Here is a 23,550-nt window from a genome sequence, read left to right on the forward strand (position 1 = left end):
TGTATATTGTGTGTTGCATTACATATTGCTTCCTGATTGAACTGTTCTTCAACAAAGAAAAGAAAAGCAATATGTCGTGGTACAATAAAGTTGAAGAAGGACCGGAAAAAAGTAAAAACTAGTGAAATGAAATTCAAAATTGTGGAACCGTTGGATCTTCACATTAAACAAGAGAACACCTGCCCCTTTCTTTACACTTTTTTTTAAACTGCTTTTCCTTCCTTCTACTTTCTGCTTTCTTTTGTCCGTTGCTTTTCACTTCTCTCTTTTCAATCCTCCCCGTGCACATAAAACATGGAACTTACTCTTTATGATCAATTAAAGAAGACGCTCGAGTGTCTACCAGATATTCTAGCCTATAATGCTTCTGTATCCAAGCCAACTCCTGCAGAACTGAAGCCTTCTAGGTTATTTATTATTACTTTTTAATAACAAAACCAGTCTATGAAAATTTTTTTCTTATCAGCAGTACTGATAGTTTTTTCATTCAATGTATTCTTATCATATTGCATACTAGTTTTAATCACAAGACTATCAGCCTTCGAGGACACAAATATCGTAAATGTTGGCATTCGAGATCTTTTTATGTTTAGATTTCCTTGGATACTAACGAGTGAAGAAAATCTTTGCTTGTATACCATCAACAGACTACGTCGAGGAAGGTGATCCAAACGGTACTCCAGTGATTTTACTTCATGGGTTCCCAGATTTATGGTATGGATGGCGTCATCAGATTCGACACCTTGCAAAACATGGATATCGTGTCTTTGCTATTGACAACTTGGGGTCTGGTGGATCTGTAAGCAAATAAAAAAATAAAAAAAATAAAAAAGGTTTGAAGTGATAAACAAATTGAACGAATAGGAGGTATCTGATATTATGTATATCCGATAGGATCATCCAAGGTGTTCTCTTGACGAGTTGGATCCATACCTCGCTGTTAACTTGTCAGCCAGCTTGGTTGACTTTTTAGATCAACTGAATATTGAGAAGGCGGTGTTTGCTGGGCATGATTGGTAAGCAAATGGGTCGACACATTCACCTTTAAGCGTACATAAATCGTTGAATGAACGCCCAAATTTCATTCTATTGACATTGTCTGTCTCCCTATGACTGTATCTGTATTCCTTGTCTATGTTGTATTGTCAGGGGCGGATATTTGGTCTGGCAATTAGGTCAGAGATACCCTGAACGCTGCCACACCATAATCAGGTACTTAAAAAAAAAAATATGAGCAAATTGCTACATTCTTAACGTGCATTTTTATTTTTGCTCACACATTCTGTCTATTTGGACCGCATATACAAACACGTGCACATGTAGTCTTGGGGACCCATATAGACAGCCAACAAAAGAATTCGTTGGCATGGATCAATTTGTCAAGCAATTTCCTCATTTTGCTTATTGGGTTACTTTCGAGACCGAGGAGCCTGATAACTGGTTTGATGGCGATGTAAGGGGTTTTTTTTTAAACACTAGATTTGAGATTGATCAAAAAGAAAAAAGGCAGAAAAGGCGCCTACATCATTTACAACGACGTTAATTAGGTTCATAAACAAGCCCAAGCTTATTATGCTGGATTTGCAGCTCGTCCTGGCACTAATATAGAAGAGATGGAGTACTATATCGACCAATTCACTCGTACATCTTTCCATGGTGGATACAACTACTACCGTGCTTTCAAACCCAACCATGAAGAACAGCGCCGTAAGACATATAATCATTTTTAAGAGGGTCATATTTCGATCGAAAATATATAATATTACTTTTTTTTTTTATTAAAAAAAAAAAAAGAAAACTAACTCTTTGTAAACATTTATTTCGATGGTATAGGTTATATTGGCAAGCCGTTTACAGTGCCTGCGTTACAAGTGATTATCGAGCAAGATCAGTACTTAACTCCAGAGTTTATTGCAATCCATCCAACGCACATGGTTCAGCATCTGGAACAGATCCGGATTGAGAAAGGAGGACACTGTGTTCAGTTCGAGAATCCTGAGCATGTCAATAAGGTCTTTACAGATTATTTGAGCAAGTTCTTTAGCAAGGACAAGAGTCAGGATCGGACAAAAGTACAATAGATCCCCGAAAAGGCGCTTAGCTGTACTTTTGTACCTTTGTCACATAGCACTTTCTTTCGCTCAAGATTTTTTTTTTTGTGCAACGCGTTGCATCTGATGCTGTGTTGAGTAAAAAAAGCAATTTTTTTTTGTGTCTGCAGATAAAATGTCTTGTACAATCATGTGAGCCCAAAATATAACGGGCATAGGATGTGCCTTAGCCTGTCGCTTGTAGTTCCTGTTTGGAAACAGTTGAGGCCATTGGCTCTGAGGATGACTGTAGTTTTTTTTTTTCCCTCTTTTCCTTACTTTCTTTTCTTTTTCCTCTCTTTTCATTGTTCCCTTCTACCTATCCCCTGCTCTTTTTTTTTTTTTTTTTTTTTTTTTTATATTTTCCCACCTGTAGACCTGTAATTTGACTTGCTGCTATTTTTCTTTCACCATGGCTGAGGGTTCATTTGTGATGACAGCTGACATCAGCTTTTACGATATTATCAAACGCACCTATGATAACCTCCCTGCTCTTCAAGCTCATCATACTGCAAATTCAAAGCCAACCCCCGCCGACTTGAAGGTCTCAAGGTAAATCGTCTTCTCTGTGATCAAATGTCATAAGAAATAATGAAGGAGCATCACTCATAACTTTTTTTTTTTTTTTTTTTTTTTTTTTCGTCTCTAATCTGGGTAACATAGCTTCAATCACAAAACCATCAACCTTCGAGGATACACGCACCGTAAAGGCTAACAAAATCATTCCGGACAGTCATAGCATAATGAAATGGGGATTTGATAGTAATTGTTTTTTATATATATGTATATATATTAGATTACGTGGAGGAAGGAGATCCAAATGGAGTGCCTTTGGTGTTGCTCCATGGGTTCCCAGATATGTGGTACGGATGGCGTTATCAGATTCGTGCCTTGGCCAAGGAGGGTTATCGTGTTATCGCTATGGACAATCTTGGATATGGTGGCTCTGTATGTCATCTATTTGCTTCTTTTTTTATTTATTTTTATTTTTTATTTTTTTTTTTTTCAATTAAGATTAATCAATCTCTATTATCCCTCATGCCAAAGGATCAACCCAAGTGTCCGATCGATAACCCAGAGCCGTATACTCAGAAGAGCCATTCGGAATATATGGCGGACCTGCTAGATCAGCTTGGCATCAAGAAGGCAGTTTTCATCGGACATGACTGGTAAACCTCAATTTCTTTTTTGATTACTAATAGTACGCTCGTATCCCTTCCCTCTTACTCATTTCCTTCTTCGAAAATAAAAAGGGGTGCTCTCTTGGTCTGGAGGCTTGGGCATTTCTTGCCTGACCGATGCTTGGCTGTTGTCGGGTAAGCACTCAATTTTTTTTTTTTTTTTTTTTTTTTAAATCCATTTCCATTGTAATAGTATTATCATTGCACTCATTGCGACTTCCCTTGCCATTTAGTATCGGGATCCCTTACCATGCTCCAACAGACCAACCAGTGGACTTTGCAGTCATATCTGCACTCTTCCCTCATCTCAAGTATATCGCTGTCTTCCAGACAGAGGAACCCGAGACATGGTTCGGTGGCGATGTAAGTTTGACCTACATGCATGGTCATAAACTGATGCGATATAATATGTATAGACTATGAGCACACTTTGGGCGTGAATATTGACTGACATGGACATCTATATCTCTCTTTCTATCTCTTATTCTAATAAAAGCCTCATGAACAAGCATTGGCGATTATAAACACAGCGTATGCTACACGTCCAGGCACAAATGTCGAGGAGACACAGTATTATATCGATCAGTTCTCACGCACGACTTTTCATGGTGCATACAATTATTACCGTGCCATGAAACTCAATTCTGTTTCGGACCTGCGTAAGTTAATGTTAATTGCTTCTACTCGACGATTTTGAATGACATCAAGGGAAAAAAAAAAAAAAATCTCAATAGTTCTCTTTAAATAGAATTTGTGGGAAAACCATTGACAGTTCCGGCGCTGCATGTAATTGCGGAGAAGGATCCCATTGTGCCAGCTGATTATATAGCCATGATATCAACAGACATGATCCAGGACTTGAAACAGGCTTACATCCCAGAGGGAAACCATAATGTCCACAGCGAGAATCCAGAGGAACTTAACAAGATTCTGATTGAATATTTGGATGATCTTGTCAAGAAGCGTGCTAATGATATTAAAGATAACAGAATTAGTAATGGTCATGGTGTCGGTACAATGAAGGAGAAGCAAGACCAGGTAGAGGGGCATGCACCCTAGGAGATCCTAGCTGACTGTGCAATAAATATGCGGGTTAATGTTATTGGAAATAGCTGTTATGAGTGAATTGGGACCGAGAAACGGTTGTTTGTAGTAGTGTTTGCAGTCGAACCTGATAAACTAAGAGATTCTCCAAAAATCTGTCCAAGGACCAATTGCTGCCCATTTTAGGTTGGTGGCGGGGACCCTACACGTGATAATAGAATCCAACTGCCGAAAATCTCAATTGATCATGATTTCACATTGTCTTCGGCGCCATGTCCGAAAGTGTATCACCTTTCTTCATTGAAACTCAACATTGAATAAGATGAAATAAAGTAAAAATAACTAGGTCGCTATATAAGATCCCTTTGTCCTGGAGTTATGATACTGTATCCTTCCAAGGATTTCCAAGGATCTCCCAAAAGCCAGACCACGTGGTTCTGGAGGCGGGTCTGATCACACCATTCTAGCCATCAGCGATTTGATTTTCAAAGATACAGGTCATGACAACCCAAGCCGCCACGCGCATGTGTTTTTTCTTTTCCAGCAAGCGACACACACGCCTTGCTCAAGAATCTACACTGGGGCCTTACCGCGTGTTGAGTAAAAGAACGAGAATGCTGGTAGATGGCCTCTCTCCAGCGGTGACCGAGTTTATCTGTACTCACAGAGGGTCCAGGAGCGTCAAGCGAGAGTACGAGACGCACCGGGCTGAGTTTGTCATTTAAATGAAAGGGAGCTCGTTTGAACAAGGGATAAACTCTGCGATCTCAGTTGTAAACTGGCTACACTACGCGTGGGTCGCCCGAAATCTGAAGTGGTTTACTCCTATGACCACAAAGCCAGCTGTCCTTACTTTTTTTGCGACCTAGACAGAGTGCGCTCGGACAGATATTCCCATGGATTCCTTAAAGCTGATAAGCAGGAGGGTACCATGGAATCAAGGTCAAGACCAGGTCAGTCCGACATCTCGCCTGTTCAAGAGCACATTCGACAGTTACCTGCCAATTTGAATTTGCCTTTTGAAGCGCTTACGCGGATCTGAGAGTCAAGAAAGTTCCAAACTCCGGGCTCTAGGTCCCACGCTTGCGGTGTATCTGGTATGTCGGTCGCTGATATCATGGTTCAAGGCAATTAGTCATTCCCAAGAACCTTTAAGAAGCATTGACTGCTGAATGTCGCTTTAAATAATACGTCTATTGATACTTTGGGCTTTTTGCCTTTTTTAATCCAATTTTATTTGAGTCGATCTCTCTAGGGTCTTATACGGACACGGCACTATAGATAATGGTCTATTGAAAAGTTGGCGAAGCCGATGAACGTATGCTCCACTTATACCACCTCTTGACTTGGGGGATGGATGCAGTATCATATTTCCAGAACAGAGGGATCTTTTGCTTTAATTTACCTATATCTCTTATCAGGTTCCATTGAAGGTGATAGATAGATATAAAGATATGGCGTTTAGACAATGTGGATAGGTCACCATCAGTTGATAATCCCGTTAATTGTCCCACATCATGCACATCATGATGCCATTGACTATCATGGAAAGGTTATACAGAAAGTTGATTTGTTAGTTTGACTTGATCAAGATAGGAAATCCCCTTTACACTGCCACATGTCAACACTGTTAGGATTAGTTGAATTCTTTAGCTCCCAATTATAGAGATCATACAGGGTTGAATGAGAGAAAGGAAACAAGCAATGCGTGTCTATCTTCCCTGATAACTAACAAGAAAAGCTCCTCTAAACAGCTCTAGGGTCGAGGTAGCTTATGGAAAAAGACCAAATGCGATACCGTGCTCTTAAACTGCACAGGTCGCGCAGTTCCTTGTTTGATTTTTGTTTTTGTTTTTATAAAAGCCTTGTTTTAGTGATTTGCTACATGAGCTTGTAAATAAGAAGCAATATCGTTATTTGGCAATAAATCCCTTCGGACAGCGGCTGTATGGCTGTTCGACTGCCAAGCCTATAGGATGTTTTATGTTGTCGCAATTTAAAGCGCCGTGATCACTACATTTCTCAATAATCCATATTCTTGTCCCTCCCGAGTTCTGATTATAAATAGCAAGCTTATTTATCCTCTTTTTTTTTATAATCACAGCTTAGTAAATCTACTTCACCTACAATGCTTTCCCCAACCTCACTTTCTACCGCACTTATTGGTGCACTGTTAGCAATCGTCAGCAATGATTCTTTGTTTGTTTCTGCACAAGGCGATAACCCTACCTTCCAACTCCATCGTCAATGTCTCTGCCAACCTACTCAGTCTTGCTGGCCTAGTGCTGCTGACTGGTCTGCTCTCAACACAGCTGTTGGAGGCCGATTGATCCCTACCAAGCCTGCTGCCTATGAGTGCCATAACCCTAATTATGACCCAGGCAAATGCCAGGAGATTCAAAAAGGCTATTTTTTTGATTCTTGGAGACATCTTCAGCCTGGCGCTGTTGAACAAACCAATTGGGAGCTGTTTAACAACAAAGGTTGTCGCGGGTTTAACCAAACTGAGCCGTGTTTCCAAGGTGCTGTCCCATTGTACACAATCAACGCTACCAGTGTCCAAGATGTCCAACAAGCGGTTCGATTCGCAGCCAAGAAAAACATTCGCCTTGTAGTCAAGAACACAGGTCATGATTACCATGGGCGCAGTATTGGTGTTTCATCGCTTAATATTTGGGTTCATCACTTGAAGAGTATTGCCTTTAATGACAGCTTTGTTCCAGAAGGCGCCCCTAAAGGGACTCCAGCGACTGGTGCGATAATTTTAGATCCCGGTGTTATCTGGAGAGATGCTTATATTGCTGCTGACAAGCATAATGTCACTGTAGTCGGGGCTGGCCATGCCACAGTTGGAACTAGTGGCGGGTTCTGCCAAGGTGGAGGACATGGCCCTCTTTCACCTCGCTATGGTTTATGTGTGGACAATGTTCTTCAATTCAAGGTAGTCACAGCTGATGGTAAAACCAGGACTGCCAACGCTTACCGGAACAAGGATCTGTTCTGGGCTCTACGTGGTGGAGGAGGATCAACATTTGGAGTTGTGGTCCAAGCCATCTATAAGACTCATCCTCCTCTGAGGAATATCAGTTATGCGACGTATCGCATAGCCTTTAACGGGACTGAATCTCGTCGTCAAGTCTATAGCAGTTTTTTATCCCAGCAGCTCTCTTGGTCTAAGGCGGGACACTCTGGCTATGCCCTCATCCAAAAGGAGTTTTTATTGTTGTACTACTACTTACTCAATTCGGATGCCGCTGCTGGACAAAAGAGTTTTGAGCCTTTCTTGAAGGATATTTCAGCGATTCCTGGCGTAACAGTGGACGGTACAGTCACAGGTGCATCCTCATTCTGGGAGAGCTTCAAGGCCGGGATGCCTCCGCCAGAAGTACCTAACTCTGGCACTAATGTCCTCCTTGGGTCACGCTTGATCCCCCAGAGCAAATTCGAGTCCGAAGCCGGCGTGAAGCAATTAAGTGACACCTTTTATGACGTTATGGAAGATCTAGACGGATATTTGATGCCGCAGGAGGGTTTGATTGGTACTTTGGTGGCAGGTGGTCAAGTGTCGAAAGGTACTAGCAAGGAGACATCAGTAGGGCCAGCATGGCGTCAAGCTTTGTTTCATATAATATCACCCGTTACCTGGGACAATAGTGCTTCCCCTGAAGCTGTTCAGACATTAGGTCGTAAGGTGACTTCAGCCATTGAACGTCTACGTGAAATTACGCCTGGATCTGGAGCATATTTCAACGAGGCGGACCATTCTGAGCCTAACTGGCAACAGTCATTCTTCGGAAGCAATTACCCACGCCTAAAGCAGGTGAAAACCAAGTATGACCCTTATGGTGTGTTTATTTGCCATCATTGTGTTGGTAGCGAGGATTGGAACGAGAATTTGACCTGCCGCCACCAAAAGTAAATATAGTTCGTTGGGTACCAAAATAAACGCAGGTCAACCTTATTTTTTCCTTATACCATCCACCGTCCAACTCCTCTTCAGCTGAGTGTTGGACTTCTATTGCCGCCTTAATGCCATATCATCGTCGGTATCTCCAGCATTAGTGTTTTCCATGTACTCATTTGTATACGCTGATGAATTGTACTTCCAAAGAGGAAAAAAAAATCTTTAATCACTCGTGGGGTTTTGCCGCCTCAGACATCTTTTAAAAATCCAAACAGCTGATTGAAAACTACCCATATCCTCTTTCCTTCTATAAAAAAAGCCTTCATCACCAATTGAATAATTATATGTATCAATTGGTTGCGACGACCTTGTGTGCCCATGGTCGATAACCATGCCAAAGGCCCGAAGCGTGGACCGCTTCATGAATCATTATCAGTGCAGTTGCGTGGTATCATGCCGCCGCTTACGATTTCAGGCCTTGATGACAATACAGCTGTCCTGGCGCACATTAGCCCTCCGAGGCATATTTGATGTTGGAGCATTGATAATAGCTCTTGAATCAATGCGCTCATCAATGAGCTAAGTAAAGCTCTGGGGCTATGGCAGGTATGAACCTGCGAGCCTATGCCTGTACAATGCCGCTAGTAGAAAGTGGATCAACGCTCATGGTATGTATGGATTAAGATTTAAGATTTTCTCGGGAAACCGCGTGGTACCCAGCACTATAGATGGCAGATGCATTGCTTCAGCTAAGAGAGTCTAGGAGGCCCAAAGGCTTTGTATTTGGTGCGGCATCTTGATGAGGTCGAATCTTTTAGTGAATCTCCAAATAGACGTGTCTGTCTTCAACTGGTTTTCTACTGTCTGGCTTCAGCTTGAATAATAAACAGCCTCTCTGGACCACAAACTGCTCTCCTTGTTTATTCTTTTTCCTGGCTGTTACATTAGGCTAGCCTAGGCTACCTTCAAGCCACCACTTATATTTTATCAGATGATACTCGTTCAACAATGGTATGAATAGTGCTTATTAAGATTTTTTCGAAGGCAGAGAGGCGATTAATGACCTTCCCTTTAATATGTCTATTTTTGGTGAACTTAGCTTTGGTTGAGGGAAGTCTGTTGTTATTTTGCCGTTGTCAGCAGCCAGCTTGCCCTTCTGCAGCATCGCTGATTTGGCTTTGCCGGTGATATATGAGGCAAGGGTGGACCTAGGGATAATTGTTCCTCGCGGAACATCGAATCCTTGCGTTGCCGTGTGCCGCCACAGTTGGCGGTCTCAAAGAAAGTGATAGTGAACTCAATTGCGAACGGAATATCGTTGCGACACTTGATACCCTTCGGATTCTTGGTCTTGGATACATCAAGACACGTGTCATACTTTGTGACCTCAAACTGACTGCAGGTCCCCTTGAAGCTTTCTTTGGTATAGAACTGCATTGCGATCGCCGATTGAGAAGTGGCAGCCAATGAGGTCGTAGAGACGGTAACGCAAGAGTGTTATATGTTTTTAAGTGGAGTGGAGGAAAAGGGAGGGTGCGTATAAGGAATCATTGAGGAATGGACATCATTTCCCAGAAGACAACTTTTAAATTAGATGGTAGGTATGATTTGGTCTAATCAAGACACTGATAAAACCCTGCACGGTATTTGTGTAAAGAACAAAACGATCGTAGGCGAGATAAAGAAAGATTTAATGAAGTCTTAACCCTTATTTTATATGAGACTGTCCCGCACTGAGAAACCTCACAGGGCAAAACCAAATACCTCTAAATAGTTAGAGTAATGGATGTGTAGCATATTCACAAGCCAATTATACTCACCACTACAGCCCACACTTCCACATTGCCATTGAAAGGGTACTAAACCTTAATTTTAAAAAAACTACAGTATATATATACAATGGTAGACTATAATGTTTTTCTATTTATTAAGCAATTTCCACTTTTCAAAATATCTTTCAGGGGCCTTTCATGTGCAAGGCTTATATATATATTCCTTCAAAGGTATTTTTAAGACTCGTCCATGCGGGGAAATGTGGCGAGTGGACTGAGTGCGAGGTCTCTTCTTTTTCAGTTTTTGGTTATGCAAGCAGCGAAAATAACAAATCAAAGGGGCACTAACAATGCTATTATACTTTTTACTTGATATTATTATTATTATTATTATTATTATTTTTTAACACCACGACTACTCTATCCCTATCTGTAACCGGTGTATTCAGAACAAAGACAGGAGATGCTGCAAATTGGCTGTAGCGAGAAAGTGGTCAAATAAATAAACAGATGGACGATGGACTCTTTCCTTAATACGTGCACTTCTTGTTAAATTTCGCAGGCGTAGAAGGGAGCTTATTATTGTTTTTTCCCTTTTCAAGGGTAAGCTTTCCCTTTTGGAGCATGAAGGACCCAACGTTGCCGTAAACCCATGGGATCTTGGCACCTTCAAGAACTTCGCCATATGGAACAGCCCGTCCGTCTCGGATCCACTTGCCACCACAGTTGGTAGATGAAAAGAAGGTGAACGTAAGGTCGCTGGCAGCTGGATCGTCGTTAACGAACTTGAGGGATTTTGCGTTCTTGGCCTTGGAGACGTTAAAGCATTTGTCATACGCTGTGATCTGAAATTGGCTGCACTTGCCCTTGAAATTTTCGTCAGTGTAAAACTGCATAGTAGTGGTAGCCTGAGAGGTGGCAATCAAGGCAGTAGCTGAGATGGTGGCGAGGATGAGGAGCTTCATGGTTAAATGTGTACTATTACTGTTTTTTTATTATTTTGTTTTTTAATTTTCTTTGGAATATGGAGAGGAAATGGTTTAAATGGAGAAATCTGGGGTTGTTGGGCCATTTTATACCAGAGACGTGGCTGCATGGACACGGACGTAGAACGAGTATAAATGTTGTACCACAAACCCTGTCACACATAATTTACAATTTTTTTGTTTTGTTCGCCCTCTTTGATTCTGCACTTTGGATTTCGCCCTACGCCGAGAATTTGCCCCCAACCTTAATTCGCCCTCATTCATTCCTTATATTTATGGATTCAATATTATTCTGTTCCATTTGATCGCAATCCCTTATATTTTTGAACACTCTCGAGTTTGTTGCCAATCAATTAGCTCGCTTGTTGCAAGCCCGTCAGGTAGTGGGATACCACCAAACCAGTTCAATTACCGTTTTTAGATGGATTGTGAACATTCCATATTTTCATCTTATTCCGCAAATATCACTGTATTGGATTCCCTATCCAATTTCCGCATGCAAAGCCCTAGTGAGAGCAACAAAAATGTTGGGGACCTTCATATCAATTAACGCGTCGCTGATATTAATTGATTTCTCTTGCAGCCACTGACGAATGAGGTCAAAAGCGATGTTCAAGGGAGTCCGCCGACTTTTTAATGATGCAAGTCATCCTTCCTTAAATCTTTTATAGCAAACCCCATATCTTTAACCTCTTCATTACATCTAAGGCTATAGAATTAAGTAATTATCGATCATACTGACAATATATTCCTCTCCAAAAAAAACCCCCTGGAGTCATAGTTCCTCAGTTCTTCTTTGGTTGCAGAAACAAAAATGCAATGTTAAGCCTATTCCACAATGTATTTTGCCAAGATTGAGCATAAGAAGAATTGGTATCATGAAAGATGATGACTGCTTGGATTTCATCATATCTGAAGTGCTTGAAAAGATACACTTTTCTTAGGCTCGTCACCAGATTATATGGTTTTTTTTAATCCGTGTATGCCTCGGGAATACTTCATTTATTTTCTTCGAAAAAGAGCTGGAACACGCCATCCAAGCTGGATCCTTTCTTTGGTTAGACTATCGTCAATTACAGGTATTTTGTTAAGCAAAAGACTTGTAAATGAATTAGTCTAACCAAAAATGGCGACTGCACCACTCACCAAAAAAAAAAAAAGATTGGTTCGTCAGAATTGCAATTCCAATACGTCATCATAGTGTGCTAAATCAAATAGGGTATCTAAAAGAAGGTTGTGTGGAGATTCCGATCTGCACAATATCCAGATAGGCATTTAAAGAAGCAAAAAAAAAAAAAAAAAAAAAAAAGAGTGTGACGCAAAGAAAAGACAGCAGCAAATGAAAAAATGAGGAGTGATCTTGCGTTTTGTTTAGTAATGATGCTATTTTAAGCAACAGACTGTGTTCATTCGCAAGGACATCTGCGTTACTGCGTTACATAAATAAAAATGAAAGCTCCTGATGTTTGTTCCTCTGCTTTTTCTTTCCTTCCCTCAACTACTTCATATTCATTCAAATAATAAAAAACAAGAATGCTCTCCAAATCGCTCTTCTTGTTGGCCATCATCAGTTCGGCCGTCTTTGCTGAGGTCTACAATCCTCCAATCACATTTCCCAAGAAAGGGGATGTATTCAAGGCTGGAGAGACCATCACTGTTTTGTGGTACGTCTTACAATTCATTGTATTTGCTCTTGTATTATTTATTAAAAGGCTATAAACCTCATTTGCTAATATATCTATCGTTTTACCATGTTTACTTTGAGCAGGGATACTACCGATTTGCCTCCTAATATCCCCAATAAAGGGATGATCCTACTCGGTCGACTGACTGCAGATAGTGAGAATCTAGATGTGAAGCATCCGCTTGCAAAGGGGTTCTGGTTGACAGAAGGAAGCTACAATATCACGTTCCCAGCTAAAGCTAAGACAGCTCATAATTATATTCTCGCTCTTCTTGGTGATTCAGGCAACATTAGCAAAACTTTCACTATCTGTGGAAAGTCCAAATAAAGGTTTTTTTTTTTAGTTTACATAAATATTCATAAACATGTTCTTTCACTCTCAGAAAATGATTTGAATGGAGCAAATGGTTTGACAAAAAGAAGAAATAACTGGTTCTGTGTTTAATAATAAAAACGATTGATTACTAACTTTGGATTTGACAGGTCAAACTCAGATATCCTCTATCATTAAAATGGTCAAAATCATTCCATCATCACTTTGCACTGTCAAAACGCAACATGAGCAGCCCTACAGACGCTTTCAAGGTAAAGTAGCTTATTTGAAGAACGCATGAGGGTATTTTTTTTATTTAATCTGTGTCTTTATGCTGTTTCTTTTCATTATCTTGTCAACAAAGTAGTTAGTTCGGCGACCCATAGGAATAATTCCAACTTCTGGAGAAACGTCTTTAATGCATGTATGTAATCTTAGTATTTAACCTAGGACTGTAATGATATTAATCTTTAATGCATGGTTGAAGTATCAACAAACAAACATAAAAGTAAATCTAAGTTTGGCTGCGATCTCTGATAATTCAAGGGCTTATCTCTTTGTGCCTGACTGGGCACAGTTCGGTTGAGTATTTGATCACTATGGATCTGTTGATTTTCTAACGCAAACTAAACGCTTGCACGCCTGCGTTGTAGTAGTCATCCATGTATCTATACCAATCTATACTTCTTTGGGGGCCACTCTTGAGCTCTGCAGGAGCTGCATTACCGAGGCCCAATGTATTGGTTACACCAAAAAACCATTGGCGCAGGTTAAAGCATTGGAAGGCTATGGGTACGGCCATTACCTTGGAGATATGGACTCTAAGCTTATCACTATCCTTGCGTTGGGCTAAAGTTTGGATCTGCTCGCCGAAGCGGGCGTCAAATCGGTGTTTGAAATCTTAAGCAGGGTAAAATTCGAAATGAATGTCGGCAGGAATTAAGTTTAGTTTAGCGGACTAGGACGTGATTGTGTAAATAGAAACATTTATCAATATTCCTTAATTTTACTGGACGTTGCACCTATAAGCACTTTCCTTTCTTTTTTCCTTACAGACCACTGCTTATTTACCTCACAGCTGATCCATCCTTGAGCTTGGCTGGGGGTGCAACACACGATCATTTTGTTGATCGCAATAGCACCATCTACCCATCAAGGGGCCTGGTTCCTGATAAGCAGCGCTGACAATAGAAGGACGGGCAATGACGATAGGGGGATCCATATCCTTGTATCACGTTTTAATCAGATTTCCTTTCAAGGATTTGGCGAATGAGTATGTGTTGTGGGGTAGGTCGCGGGACAACGGATTTTTCGTAGTCTCTCTTATCTCTTCGTGGGATATCTTGGTGGCTAGCATTTTATGTATTGATTCCGGATCATCGCGAAATGGATGAGAATAGATGGCCTCATCAATATGTTGACTAGCCATAGGCGCGTTGACATAATAAGACAAAATATGAACAGCAGCAGCTAAGTTTTTGAAGCCCTTGGCAACCTCGAATACACGGAAAGGGTTTTTTATATTTGTCTAAAATAAAATAATTAATAGAGTCATTTTTTTGTCAAGCATTGATGCTATTATGTTTCGTGTATTTTGCCTGAGGGGTGTTGTTCAATGGGATATTAAATCTGGCAGAGACAGCACTGTTGACGACAATTGTAGTAAACCAAAGTCACCACGTTTTTCGGCCTGATATACTAATACAACTGATATATTGTAAAGTATGTAGCTTTATTCTTTTACTTAATGAGTTCATCGACTCTGTTCAAAAGATCTACTGCTTGGGCCGCTCCCATGTGCTCCTCTATCCATAATCTGGCCTTTTGGACAACCAGGTCCCAGATATCCTTTTCACTGGCCAGTTTTTTCTCAAAGAACTTGATGGCAAGAGCAGTTGCCACAGCTGTCGCCCTTGAAGAAGAGGCGTTGTTTTTGGTATCCTTGACTGCCAGCTGCTTTGCAACTTCATCAGGCTTGAGACCAAGGCAAGAGAACAGTGCTGACTCCCATTTCCATGATCCCTCAAATGTTTGTAACGCGAGTAATCCTTTCAAATGATGCTCTGATGCAACACCAGACGAAGATGTATTGATTGATACTTCAGCGAAATGGCACATGGTCATTTCTTCATCCTCGTCTTCCTCTTCTGCGTAGCTTCCTGAAGGTTCACTCCACTGGCGTGATCTTGAGGAGCCAGAGCCAGGGATTGATTTAGGGTCAGGCTGAGACTGGGATGGAGGAGCTTGAGGTGAAGCTTGACTACGGAGGGAAGGCGCTGAGATGACTGCTTCGATACTACTTGGTGAGTGCATATCAACCAGTATATCAGGAGCGCTACGAGCCGTACGGGCCGAACGAGCCATGGAGGCTGCAGCTATAGCTTCCAATTTTATGGAACGTCTTTTTGCAAAGTTGCTGGCGTGCGATAGAACGTTCGTAAAAGATGATATGGAAGGCCCTCTCCGTTTTTTCGGCGTGCCTTTTGCAACTTGTATTGAGGCAGAGCCCCCAATGTCAGCACTTCCGACATAGAACGCCATCCCTGTTGGGATAGAACTAGCGGTACCATAGTTGTAGGCTGGCGGTGAGGATATATTCCAACCTGTGCTGTTATTACTGCCTACTGCCCTATTTTGAGACGTATCCTCGACTCCAACGAACGAACACCATTTGTTTGAGATCTGGTATTGAATACCCAAGCGAACTGCCTCTTTTTCAACCAAGCGTTCAAAAACCGCCCCACCAAATTTGACCTTGATCAAAGTGTCTTTGTCGTCCTTGGCCTGAGTAATCCAGCCACGGCCCTGTTCAAGTTCTGCAATAGCCTTCCTGGCAGCCATCTGGTGAATGGTTTCTCCAGGAGTATCAAGCACTTGGATGGGGATTTCAAGCTCAAGTGGGCCTCTCCATGACTCTCCGCGAAGGATTACAGATTTTGGAGTCCTTGGGTTGGACCCAGGGCCCATGAGAAGATATACAGTTGTTCGGTTGAAAGCGTAGAGTGGAGGAATGACATGTGGCGCCTGCAACAGCTTTGGAGGGGCCAATTGTGGCAGGTCCTCGTCGCCATCGGAGGGGGTCTTATCAAGGTCAATAGACTTTTCAAAGAGAGAAATCGGCTTCTTTTCCTTCGTAATATTTAGTTTGACTTCAAGGCTGTCTGTCACTCTTTCAACCATCTCAAACCCTTCGTCATCCTCATTCGCCTTGCCGCTGTTCTCTTCGGTAGCATCGCCGTACTTCACCTCCAGCGTGTAATTGGTAATTTGAGGTGAGAGTGCACCCTTGAGCATGCGAACCACCTTCTTGTCCATCTTTTCGCCTTCGCCCACAGCCTGCGAGAACCCATTTCCAGCCTTGGCAACACCTTCGATCAGTGCATGAGAGACACCATTACCAACACCCAAAGTAAAGACGCGGATTGGCATCTTGCTCTCCATAACCTCTTTATTCAAGTACGAAAAGAGCTGATCTTGGTTCCATATCTCACCATCGGTAAGCAACATGATCTCCAGAGGCATATCCTGGCTTCGTTTTTCCACTGTCGCTTTGATACACGGAAACATCTCCGTGCCCCCCATGTTGGCCCTCATCTTCTTTACATAATTGATAGCTTGATCCAATGTGTTTTGAGAATATATCTGGCTTTTATCCCAGAGGAAGGAGTAGTTGCTGCCAAAAGAGCAAATGTTGAACTTTACACCGACAGGCAAGCTCTTCAAGAAGACATTTAATGCTGATCTTGCTAATGAAATCGCTGTTCCTTGCATGCTGCCGCTGCGGTCGCAGACAAAGATAATTTCTGGTTTCTCTGGAGGAAGTTGAAACCGAGGGACAAGCGTGGTCATCAGAGCCCGCTGGTTAGGAATAGAAGGATGGGTCTCAAGGATAGCACTAGGATCGCCTGTGTCCTTGGCCAAGACATGAATGACGAAATCTTTATCCAGTTCTGCTCTACCAAGACTAAGTGTGGCCGATGCTTTAGACATAGTGGGCGTGGCGTTGGGAGCGATAGAAGTGGTGCCGATAGAAACAGCAATAGGGTGACTAGGTGATTGGATTTGTTGAATAGGTTTTTGGTCGGGCATGATAATATCAACTGTGACCTGAAGGCTACCCCCTGTAGCCTTTTGGACATGGACACCCGTATAGAGCTCCACTGGATATTGGCCATATCGTGGCATAATTTTCGTGGGGATAGTGAAACGAGTACCATCGATTTCCGCATCGTGTTTGAGCTCACCAATGAACGTGATCTCGACAAGAATGGTCGACCCTGGAGGCGCATTACCAACCGAGCTAGTGAAGACATCCGACGCATCGGGAAGCTGCTCCAAAAGCACGGCAGCCTTGCCCTGGCCGACAGCGTCATTAAATTCAGTTCTGGCTTGGAATCGTTCCTTAACTTGACCTTTAATCAACCTATCACCAATTTGGCAATTGAAACTGACGACACTGACACCATCGTAAAGAGGAAAAGTGTATTGTAATTCAGGAATGGTGTCATTAGACGGATTGATGAAAGTTTGAGTGAGTTTCGTGCGAGAGTTGAGGGCCAGGATCTCTGTGTGGGCTTTGATGTCAACTAAGGGCAAATATTTGTTATGATTGCCCACAGAAGAAAGTCCACAAATGAGTATTTGCATTTTTATTATATCAATAAACTTGGCTTGAAGAACAAGATGATTATGAAAGGAAGGAGAGGATGATGGTAGAAAAGACAGTAGAAGATTTGGTGGGTGGATAATGTAACACTCACTGGTGGCGCAGTCCCAAGTGTGGCAAAAGATTGCTCTGAAGAACAATTGAAGGACAGTCATGAGAGTTCGTTACCTGAAACTTTTCCTCCTGGTGGTACAAGGCCAAAGATTGTTCATGTTGCATGACATCTCCAATGTTTTGTAATCCGACATTGGCGAGAATCAATCATTCATGATTGGTCACTGTTGTGATGGAGCTCATAAAAAACCCCCGCGTAAAAAACTGCTTCCTAGGATTTTATTCAATTGATAAGTACTGCAGACAATTATTTTTGGAGATTACAATCAATTATTGACAGCTGTCGTCTTGTTAAGCACATTCATACCCAATACATTACAAAAAAAGAGGGGAGGGAAAGCGAGCTAAATAAACTTGCTGGAACGTCTAGATTCAGCAGTATCAAAATATATGCAAAGTGTCTTTCCTTGATATCTGTGGCTGTGCGCGAACTTGGACTCTATATTTGGCAAAAGGTAAAAGGCATTGTCCGGCGTCTCCGAATACGCCAAATCCTCAAGTAAAAGTTTTATAAATGCATAGAATAGATTCCATTTCTAGTTCCCGATGTAATTTTTCCGCTTGCCGAAGCTCTTGAAGAGGATCAGGAAGAGCTTCATTGTGAATAATCTTGTTGGTGCGGTGCTGATGTCAATTTACTTCATTGTGGCATCCAATATCTATGGAATTGGATAGAATGAAGCGTTACCGAGTGAAATAAACAATCGTCATTCGGAGAGAGTGACATGTTTTACGATATATGAGGTCAAGTAGATAAAAAGTTGCGAGGCACGTCACAGCCGTCATTAGCTATTCTAATTCTATAAACAAGAATGGAGACCCTTTTGAAGTGTACGCTTGAAGGTTTCAAATAAGGTCGAATCTACACGATAAGCATTGATTTTGGTAATCCTTGTGAGGCCAGTTGACATGTAGAATGTTCTTGCCAAAATATTTTATGAATAAACAAGGACGCAAAGATTTTCGCAGTAGATCACCCAACGCAAAAGAAATATTTAGCTGAGGACTATGCCACACACTCCATGATCTCTGTTATACTTTAACAGTTCTTGAATAGCGCATGTCCCTAGCTACACACATATCAGGTCATATTTAATAACACCAGACAGAGAGCCGCTTGAGCTGGCTCAAAGCCTTTTGCTTTTATAAGCCAACAGAACTAGATTATATGGATAGATGTTTCTCATTCACACCAGTAACCTATTCGTGTTGTCTGTCATTTGTTTTGATTATATTCATAATTTAAGGTGGGGACCAACTCTTCCGAATAACAGAGAACAGCAAATTAAAATATGTCATTTACGCCAAATGAAGTAGAGCTTCATGTGTCAGAAAAATTCAACAACAAAGTCAAAAACAGAAGCTTTCCCTCTCTTACAACTACAAGTCAGTCCACTTGTCTCATTCAGGAACAGACAACTGGAATTCAAATGGGCCATTATATCTGGAGAGCAGCATAAGTTGCTTTGTTATAATCTAATATTTTATTTTTCTTCATTTCATTGCTTCAAGATGCACTTATGATACTATTGTCTAATGTAGGTCGTCGCGGCAGTATCATAGTCATAGCACCCCAAAAGCTGTTTGCCATACACTGCCTTGAACAGCTGTCCATCTTGGAACGTCGTCTTTTGGCGGTGAATAGGAGTGTCAGTCGGGTAGTCAAAGATAACATCAAGTCCGAATGATGAGGCGTTATCTGAAGTAAAGTTGGCACAGTCTGGAAAGTCAAACACACAAACATCGTTGACCTTGCGCTGGTACAGCTGGATGTGAAGCGTGCAAATGGCCTGGATGGCACTGACACCGAGGGCGGAAATCAACAAGAGGGTCTTGATGGCTGACATGATTATGTGAGTGAGTGTTGGGTGTATGTATGTGTGTATGTGTGTGTGGATGGAGGACTGACTAGCTTACTTGACTTGTAAGAATGGTTATTGTGGTTTGGACGGACAAGAACTAGTTGTATGGGATCTTTTTATTGAAAAATTGTCGAGATGGATGTTCTGATTGCAGGCGCAGTGTCTAACTGTAGGCATTCAACACTCAAGCTGAGATGGCTTCCGCGCAATGTGGTCACCCTATTGGTCCAATTGAGTCTTCATACAGACATCCAGTTTTCAGACAGACAGTTTGCCGCATTCCTAAAATGTTTTCGACTTTACCAAACCTTCCTTCTCTTCTGCCAATAGGAGCAATGGCCACAAACTATTTCAACAAGCGATGGGAAAATGGGGGCTTTTTCACAAGGTAAATGAGCTCTCTCAAGACTCCAAAAGGCCTCCAGGATATTAAAGCCTGGAGGCACGGTTGGCAGACAATTGGAATCCTTTTATTTATGGCCAAACAAAGCGTAAGAGCCCAGAAAAGAACGTTTGAAAGTAGATACAGAGCAAAAAAGATTAAGGAGACCACAGGTGTGTACTACCGAGAGCCCCGATTTACGATTCGTTGTGCATTCCCAGCACTTTTAACCTTGATCTTGACCCTCACTCTTGGCTCTTCTACGGTCCATGCTACCTCTAACATGTGCCAAGAATGCGTAAATGACATGATACAAGCGGCTTCAGCCTGTAAAAAAAAAAAAAAAAAGCGTTAAAGTGCACTCTGAAAATTGAAAATTTAGTTGAGGCGACATTGCTTAGATGATAGCAAGGTGAACTTGTTACCACACTGTCTAGAAAAGTGTTTGTGAAATCTGATTCTAGTCTGTCAACTTGAGTAGCAGACTTTCATCTAACAAGTCATGGCTAAACTAATTTTCTAGGCGCGTCTGTCGCTTTCATATTCTAAGCACGAGCGCCAAACCACATTCAAAGACATTGAGGGGCTCTGGTGCCTGTTGTTATGTAAATGTTTTCCATCATTTGCACCTCATTATTATCAAAACTCTAGGTTTCTACACTGCCCAGCAAAAATTCTTCTGTGATATTTGTTTATTCATTGGGTATCCATGCTTACTTCCTTGGATGGATCATTCTTTTTATGGGCCGCCTTTTTGCTTTTTTTTTTTTTGAATGTGTGTATAAAGACGCTCTTTACTCCTTACCTAAACAAGCATTAATGCGGCAGCAGCGAGCACAATTACGGTGGTCGTATACATGGTGGGAGCCAATGATGGTGTAGGCAAAGCTGAAAAGCCAGAGCCATTGGGACTTCTCTCTACTCCTGCTTCGCCACTTTCAAACTTGGTGCTATTGCAGTAGACCGTATAGGCCGCTTGAAGGCGTATGGACAGCCTTAATATTGCCATATTGGCATAGAGCATCGCATTTCGTGCGTGCGGAAGGAAACATCCTTGCCAACATTGCAAACGCACTGTCACTCTTTAGTGGAAAGTTCATTAAAAGATGCTTGTCTCAAAGCATCGAATCCACTACAGGCTGAAGCCGCTTGTATCATGTCATTTACGCATTCTTGGCACATGTTAGAGGTAGCATGGACCGTAGAAGAGCCAAGAGTGAGGGTCAAGATCAAGGTTAAAAGTGCTGGGAATGCACAACGAATCGTAAATCGGGGCTCTCGGTAGTACACACCTGTGGTCTCCTTAATCTTTTTTGCTCTGTATCTACTTTCAAACGTTCTTTTCTGGGCTCTTACGCTTTGTTTGGCCATAAATAAAAGGATTCCAATTGTCTGCCAACCGTGCCTCCAGGCTTTAATATCCTGGAGGCCTTTTGGAGTCTTGAGAGAGCTCATTTACCTTGTGAAAAAGCCCCCATTTTCCCATCGCTTGTTGAAATAGTTTGTGGCCATTGCTCCTATTGGCAGAAGAGAAGGAAGGTTTGGTAAAGTCGAAAACATTTTAGGAATGCGGCAAACTGTCTGTCTGAAAACTGGATGTCTGTATGAAGACTCAATTGGACCAATAGGGTGACCACATTGCGCGGAAGCCATCTCAGCTTGAGTGTTGAATGCCTACAGTTAGACACTGCGCCTGCAATCAGAACATCCATCTCGACAATTTTTCAATAAAAAGATCCCATACAACTAGTTCTTGTCCGTCCAAACCACAATAACCATTCTTACAAGTCAAGTAAGCTAGTCAGTCCTCCATCCACACACACATACACACATACATACACCCAACACTCACTCACATAATCATGTCAGCCATCAAGACCCTCTTGTTGATTTCCGCCCTCGGTGTCAGTGCCATCCAGGCCATTTGCACGCTTCACATCCAGCTGTACCAGCGCAAGGTCAACGATGTTTGTGTGTTTGACTTTCCAGACTGTGCCAACTTTACTTCAGATAACGCCTCATCATTCGGACTTGATGTTATCTTTGACTACCCGACTGACACTCCTATTCACCGCCAAAAGACGACGTTCCAAGATGGACAGCTGTTCAAGGCAGTGTATGGCAAACAGCTTTTGGGGTGCTATGACTATGATACTGCCGCGACGACCTACATTAGACAATAGTATCATAAGTGCATCTTGAAGCAATGAAATGAAGAAAAATAAAATATTAGATTATAACAAAGCAACTTATGCTGCTCTCCAGATATAATGGCCCATTTGAATTCCAGTTGTCTGTTCCTGAATGAGACAAGTGGACTGACTTGTAGTTGTAAGAGAGGGAAAGCTTCTGTTTTTGACTTTGTTGTTGAATTTGTCTGTTGTACCTCTTTTCAGAATGTGGTCGAAATGAGACATGTTATCCCTCGGTACGCTTTATTGGTCTGACATATATAATCTTACCCTTAGATAAATAAAAAGCAAAACCAGCTGGCATTCATTTGCATTATGCTATATGATATGTGGCTCGATGCTACTCTATTTAATTTAGTCAACGATGAGGCTATTGCTCCGAGTCATCAGAGGTTTAAGAAAAAAGGTGTTAATGTTTGTATATATATCGGATGAATAAAGGAAACATACAAGCAAATCAAAAAATGATTTGTTTTATTTCTTCCGCATTCTGAAAGAAAAGGGAATGTTGGGTATAATCCGCAGTACAGCTCCACGATAGACTATTTCATCTTTTGTTAGGAGTGAAGAGAGGGAATAGACAAAGAGAATAAAGAGAATGATCTCTTTTCCTAACAAGAGCATATAGTCTGAGGGCAATGTAACTCGTGCTCTGGTTGTTTGTGGATAGAAAGCGAAACGAAAATTAAAGGACCAGTTTTCACTTTTTACTGTTGCTTCTTTTTTTTTTTTTTCCTCTTCCTTTTGTCATATTTTTGCAGATGACCTTTGCTTTAATGTCGTTGTCTAATGCGCTCACTTTTATAATATTCTCTTTTTATTTCTTCAGTACACTTCCCCTGTTATTTATTCATGCTACACAGCTCCTCTATATATAAAGGCGATAACTAGGGTCACCAATTATCTTTTTTTCCTTGGAATCGAACATTTCGAGAGTGACTTCATTGCTCATTCATGGACCCATAATGTACATGTGCTTTATAAATAAGGCGAAAATAAAAAAAAAAGGGTCGTGTATATCTTCCATTTTGGTTGTCGCGACCCTTGTGGCGCTCGCAATCCAAACTGTCAAGGATCCCGTTATGCCCAGGCGAAAGACTGGACCCGGCCAGACGTATCCACGAAGCACTGGGACTGGGACTGGGACTGTGCCCATCTCCCCATGCAAATTTATGGATACACAGCAAATGTGTCAATGTTCCGCTCCAAATTAATTTGTCCCAAACTAATCAACCAAAATGCATTGTTGTCGTCATGGAGTGAAATCTTCGCACGCTTTGACCCGTTTCATGTTGATTACATTCCTGCACGACCCAATGACTAGAGGCATCGCAATATTTATCTCAACAAAACTACAAGT

General features: G+C 41.7%; 8 protein-coding genes across 8 annotated transcripts; 5 read left to right on the forward strand and 3 right to left on the reverse strand.

Moving 5' to 3' along the window:
- Nucleotides 1–253: 253 nt before the first annotated feature.
- Nucleotides 254–2,081, forward strand: BCR41DRAFT_419201 (Alpha/Beta hydrolase protein; the record flags this gene model as incomplete). The annotated part of the gene is made up of 8 exons (XM_022029724.1): nucleotides 254–407; nucleotides 518–558; nucleotides 648–799; nucleotides 895–1,016; nucleotides 1,150–1,212; nucleotides 1,324–1,453; nucleotides 1,548–1,707; nucleotides 1,834–2,081. The coding sequence occupies exons 1-8, from the start codon at nucleotides 295–297 to the stop codon at nucleotides 2,079–2,081; spliced, it is 1,029 nt and encodes a 342-aa protein (XP_021885154.1). The 5' UTR covers nucleotides 254–294.
- A 357-nt stretch (nucleotides 2,082–2,438) lies between these two features.
- BCR41DRAFT_346772 (Alpha/Beta hydrolase protein) lies at nucleotides 2,439–4,376 on the forward strand. Its single transcript, XM_022022960.1, has 8 exons — nucleotides 2,439–2,642; nucleotides 2,754–2,794; nucleotides 2,887–3,038; nucleotides 3,138–3,259; nucleotides 3,344–3,406; nucleotides 3,505–3,634; nucleotides 3,768–3,930; nucleotides 4,020–4,376. Exons 1-8 carry the CDS (start codon nucleotides 2,503–2,505, stop codon nucleotides 4,328–4,330), a joined length of 1,122 nt encoding a protein of 373 aa, XP_021885155.1. The 5' UTR covers nucleotides 2,439–2,502; the 3' UTR covers nucleotides 4,331–4,376.
- Nucleotides 4,377–6,443: 2,067 nt separating this feature from the next.
- On the forward strand, nucleotides 6,444–8,268 carry BCR41DRAFT_411796 (hypothetical protein; the record flags this gene model as incomplete). Its single annotated transcript, XM_022029460.1, has 1 exon — nucleotides 6,444–8,268. The coding sequence occupies one exon, from the start codon at nucleotides 6,444–6,446 to the stop codon at nucleotides 8,232–8,234; it is 1,791 nt and encodes a 596-aa protein (XP_021885156.1). The 3' UTR covers nucleotides 8,235–8,268.
- A 4,201-nt stretch (nucleotides 8,269–12,469) lies between these two features.
- BCR41DRAFT_332104 (hypothetical protein) lies at nucleotides 12,470–12,991 on the forward strand (the record flags this gene model as incomplete). The annotated part of the gene is made up of 2 exons (XM_022021835.1): nucleotides 12,470–12,641; nucleotides 12,746–12,991. Exons 1-2 carry the CDS (start codon nucleotides 12,511–12,513, stop codon nucleotides 12,987–12,989), a joined length of 375 nt encoding a protein of 124 aa, XP_021885157.1. The 5' UTR covers nucleotides 12,470–12,510.
- A 1,723-nt stretch (nucleotides 12,992–14,714) lies between these two features.
- On the reverse strand, nucleotides 14,715–17,621 carry BCR41DRAFT_332105 (von Willebrand factor type A domain-domain-containing protein; the record flags this gene model as incomplete). The annotated part of the gene is made up of 2 exons (XM_022021836.1): nucleotides 14,715–15,259; nucleotides 15,542–17,621. The coding sequence occupies 2 exons, from the start codon at nucleotides 17,619–17,621 to the stop codon at nucleotides 14,715–14,717; spliced, it is 2,625 nt and encodes an 874-aa protein (XP_021885158.1).
- A 1,659-nt stretch (nucleotides 17,622–19,280) lies between these two features.
- Nucleotides 19,281–19,601, reverse strand: BCR41DRAFT_392763 (hypothetical protein; the record flags this gene model as incomplete). The annotated part of the gene is made up of 1 exon (XM_022028497.1): nucleotides 19,281–19,601. One exon carries the CDS (start codon nucleotides 19,599–19,601, stop codon nucleotides 19,281–19,283), a length of 321 nt encoding a protein of 106 aa, XP_021885159.1.
- A 1,202-nt stretch (nucleotides 19,602–20,803) lies between these two features.
- BCR41DRAFT_392764 (hypothetical protein) lies at nucleotides 20,804–21,510 on the reverse strand (the record flags this gene model as incomplete). The annotated part of the gene is made up of 3 exons (XM_022028498.1): nucleotides 20,804–20,948; nucleotides 21,080–21,355; nucleotides 21,458–21,510. 3 exons carry the CDS (start codon nucleotides 21,508–21,510, stop codon nucleotides 20,804–20,806), a joined length of 474 nt encoding a protein of 157 aa, XP_021885160.1.
- Nucleotides 21,511–21,860: 350 nt separating this feature from the next.
- BCR41DRAFT_367775 (hypothetical protein) lies at nucleotides 21,861–22,181 on the forward strand (the record flags this gene model as incomplete). The annotated part of the gene is made up of 1 exon (XM_022026335.1): nucleotides 21,861–22,181. The coding sequence occupies one exon, from the start codon at nucleotides 21,861–21,863 to the stop codon at nucleotides 22,179–22,181; it is 321 nt and encodes a 106-aa protein (XP_021885161.1).
- Nucleotides 22,182–23,550: the final 1,369 nt, after the last annotated feature.

The sequence above is a fragment of the Lobosporangium transversale genome (genome assembly GCF_002105155.1).
Source record: "Lobosporangium transversale strain NRRL 3116 chromosome Unknown BCR41scaffold_4, whole genome shotgun sequence".
In the NCBI taxonomy this organism is placed as follows: Eukaryota; Fungi; Mortierellomycota; class Mortierellomycetes; order Mortierellales; family Mortierellaceae; genus Lobosporangium; species Lobosporangium transversale.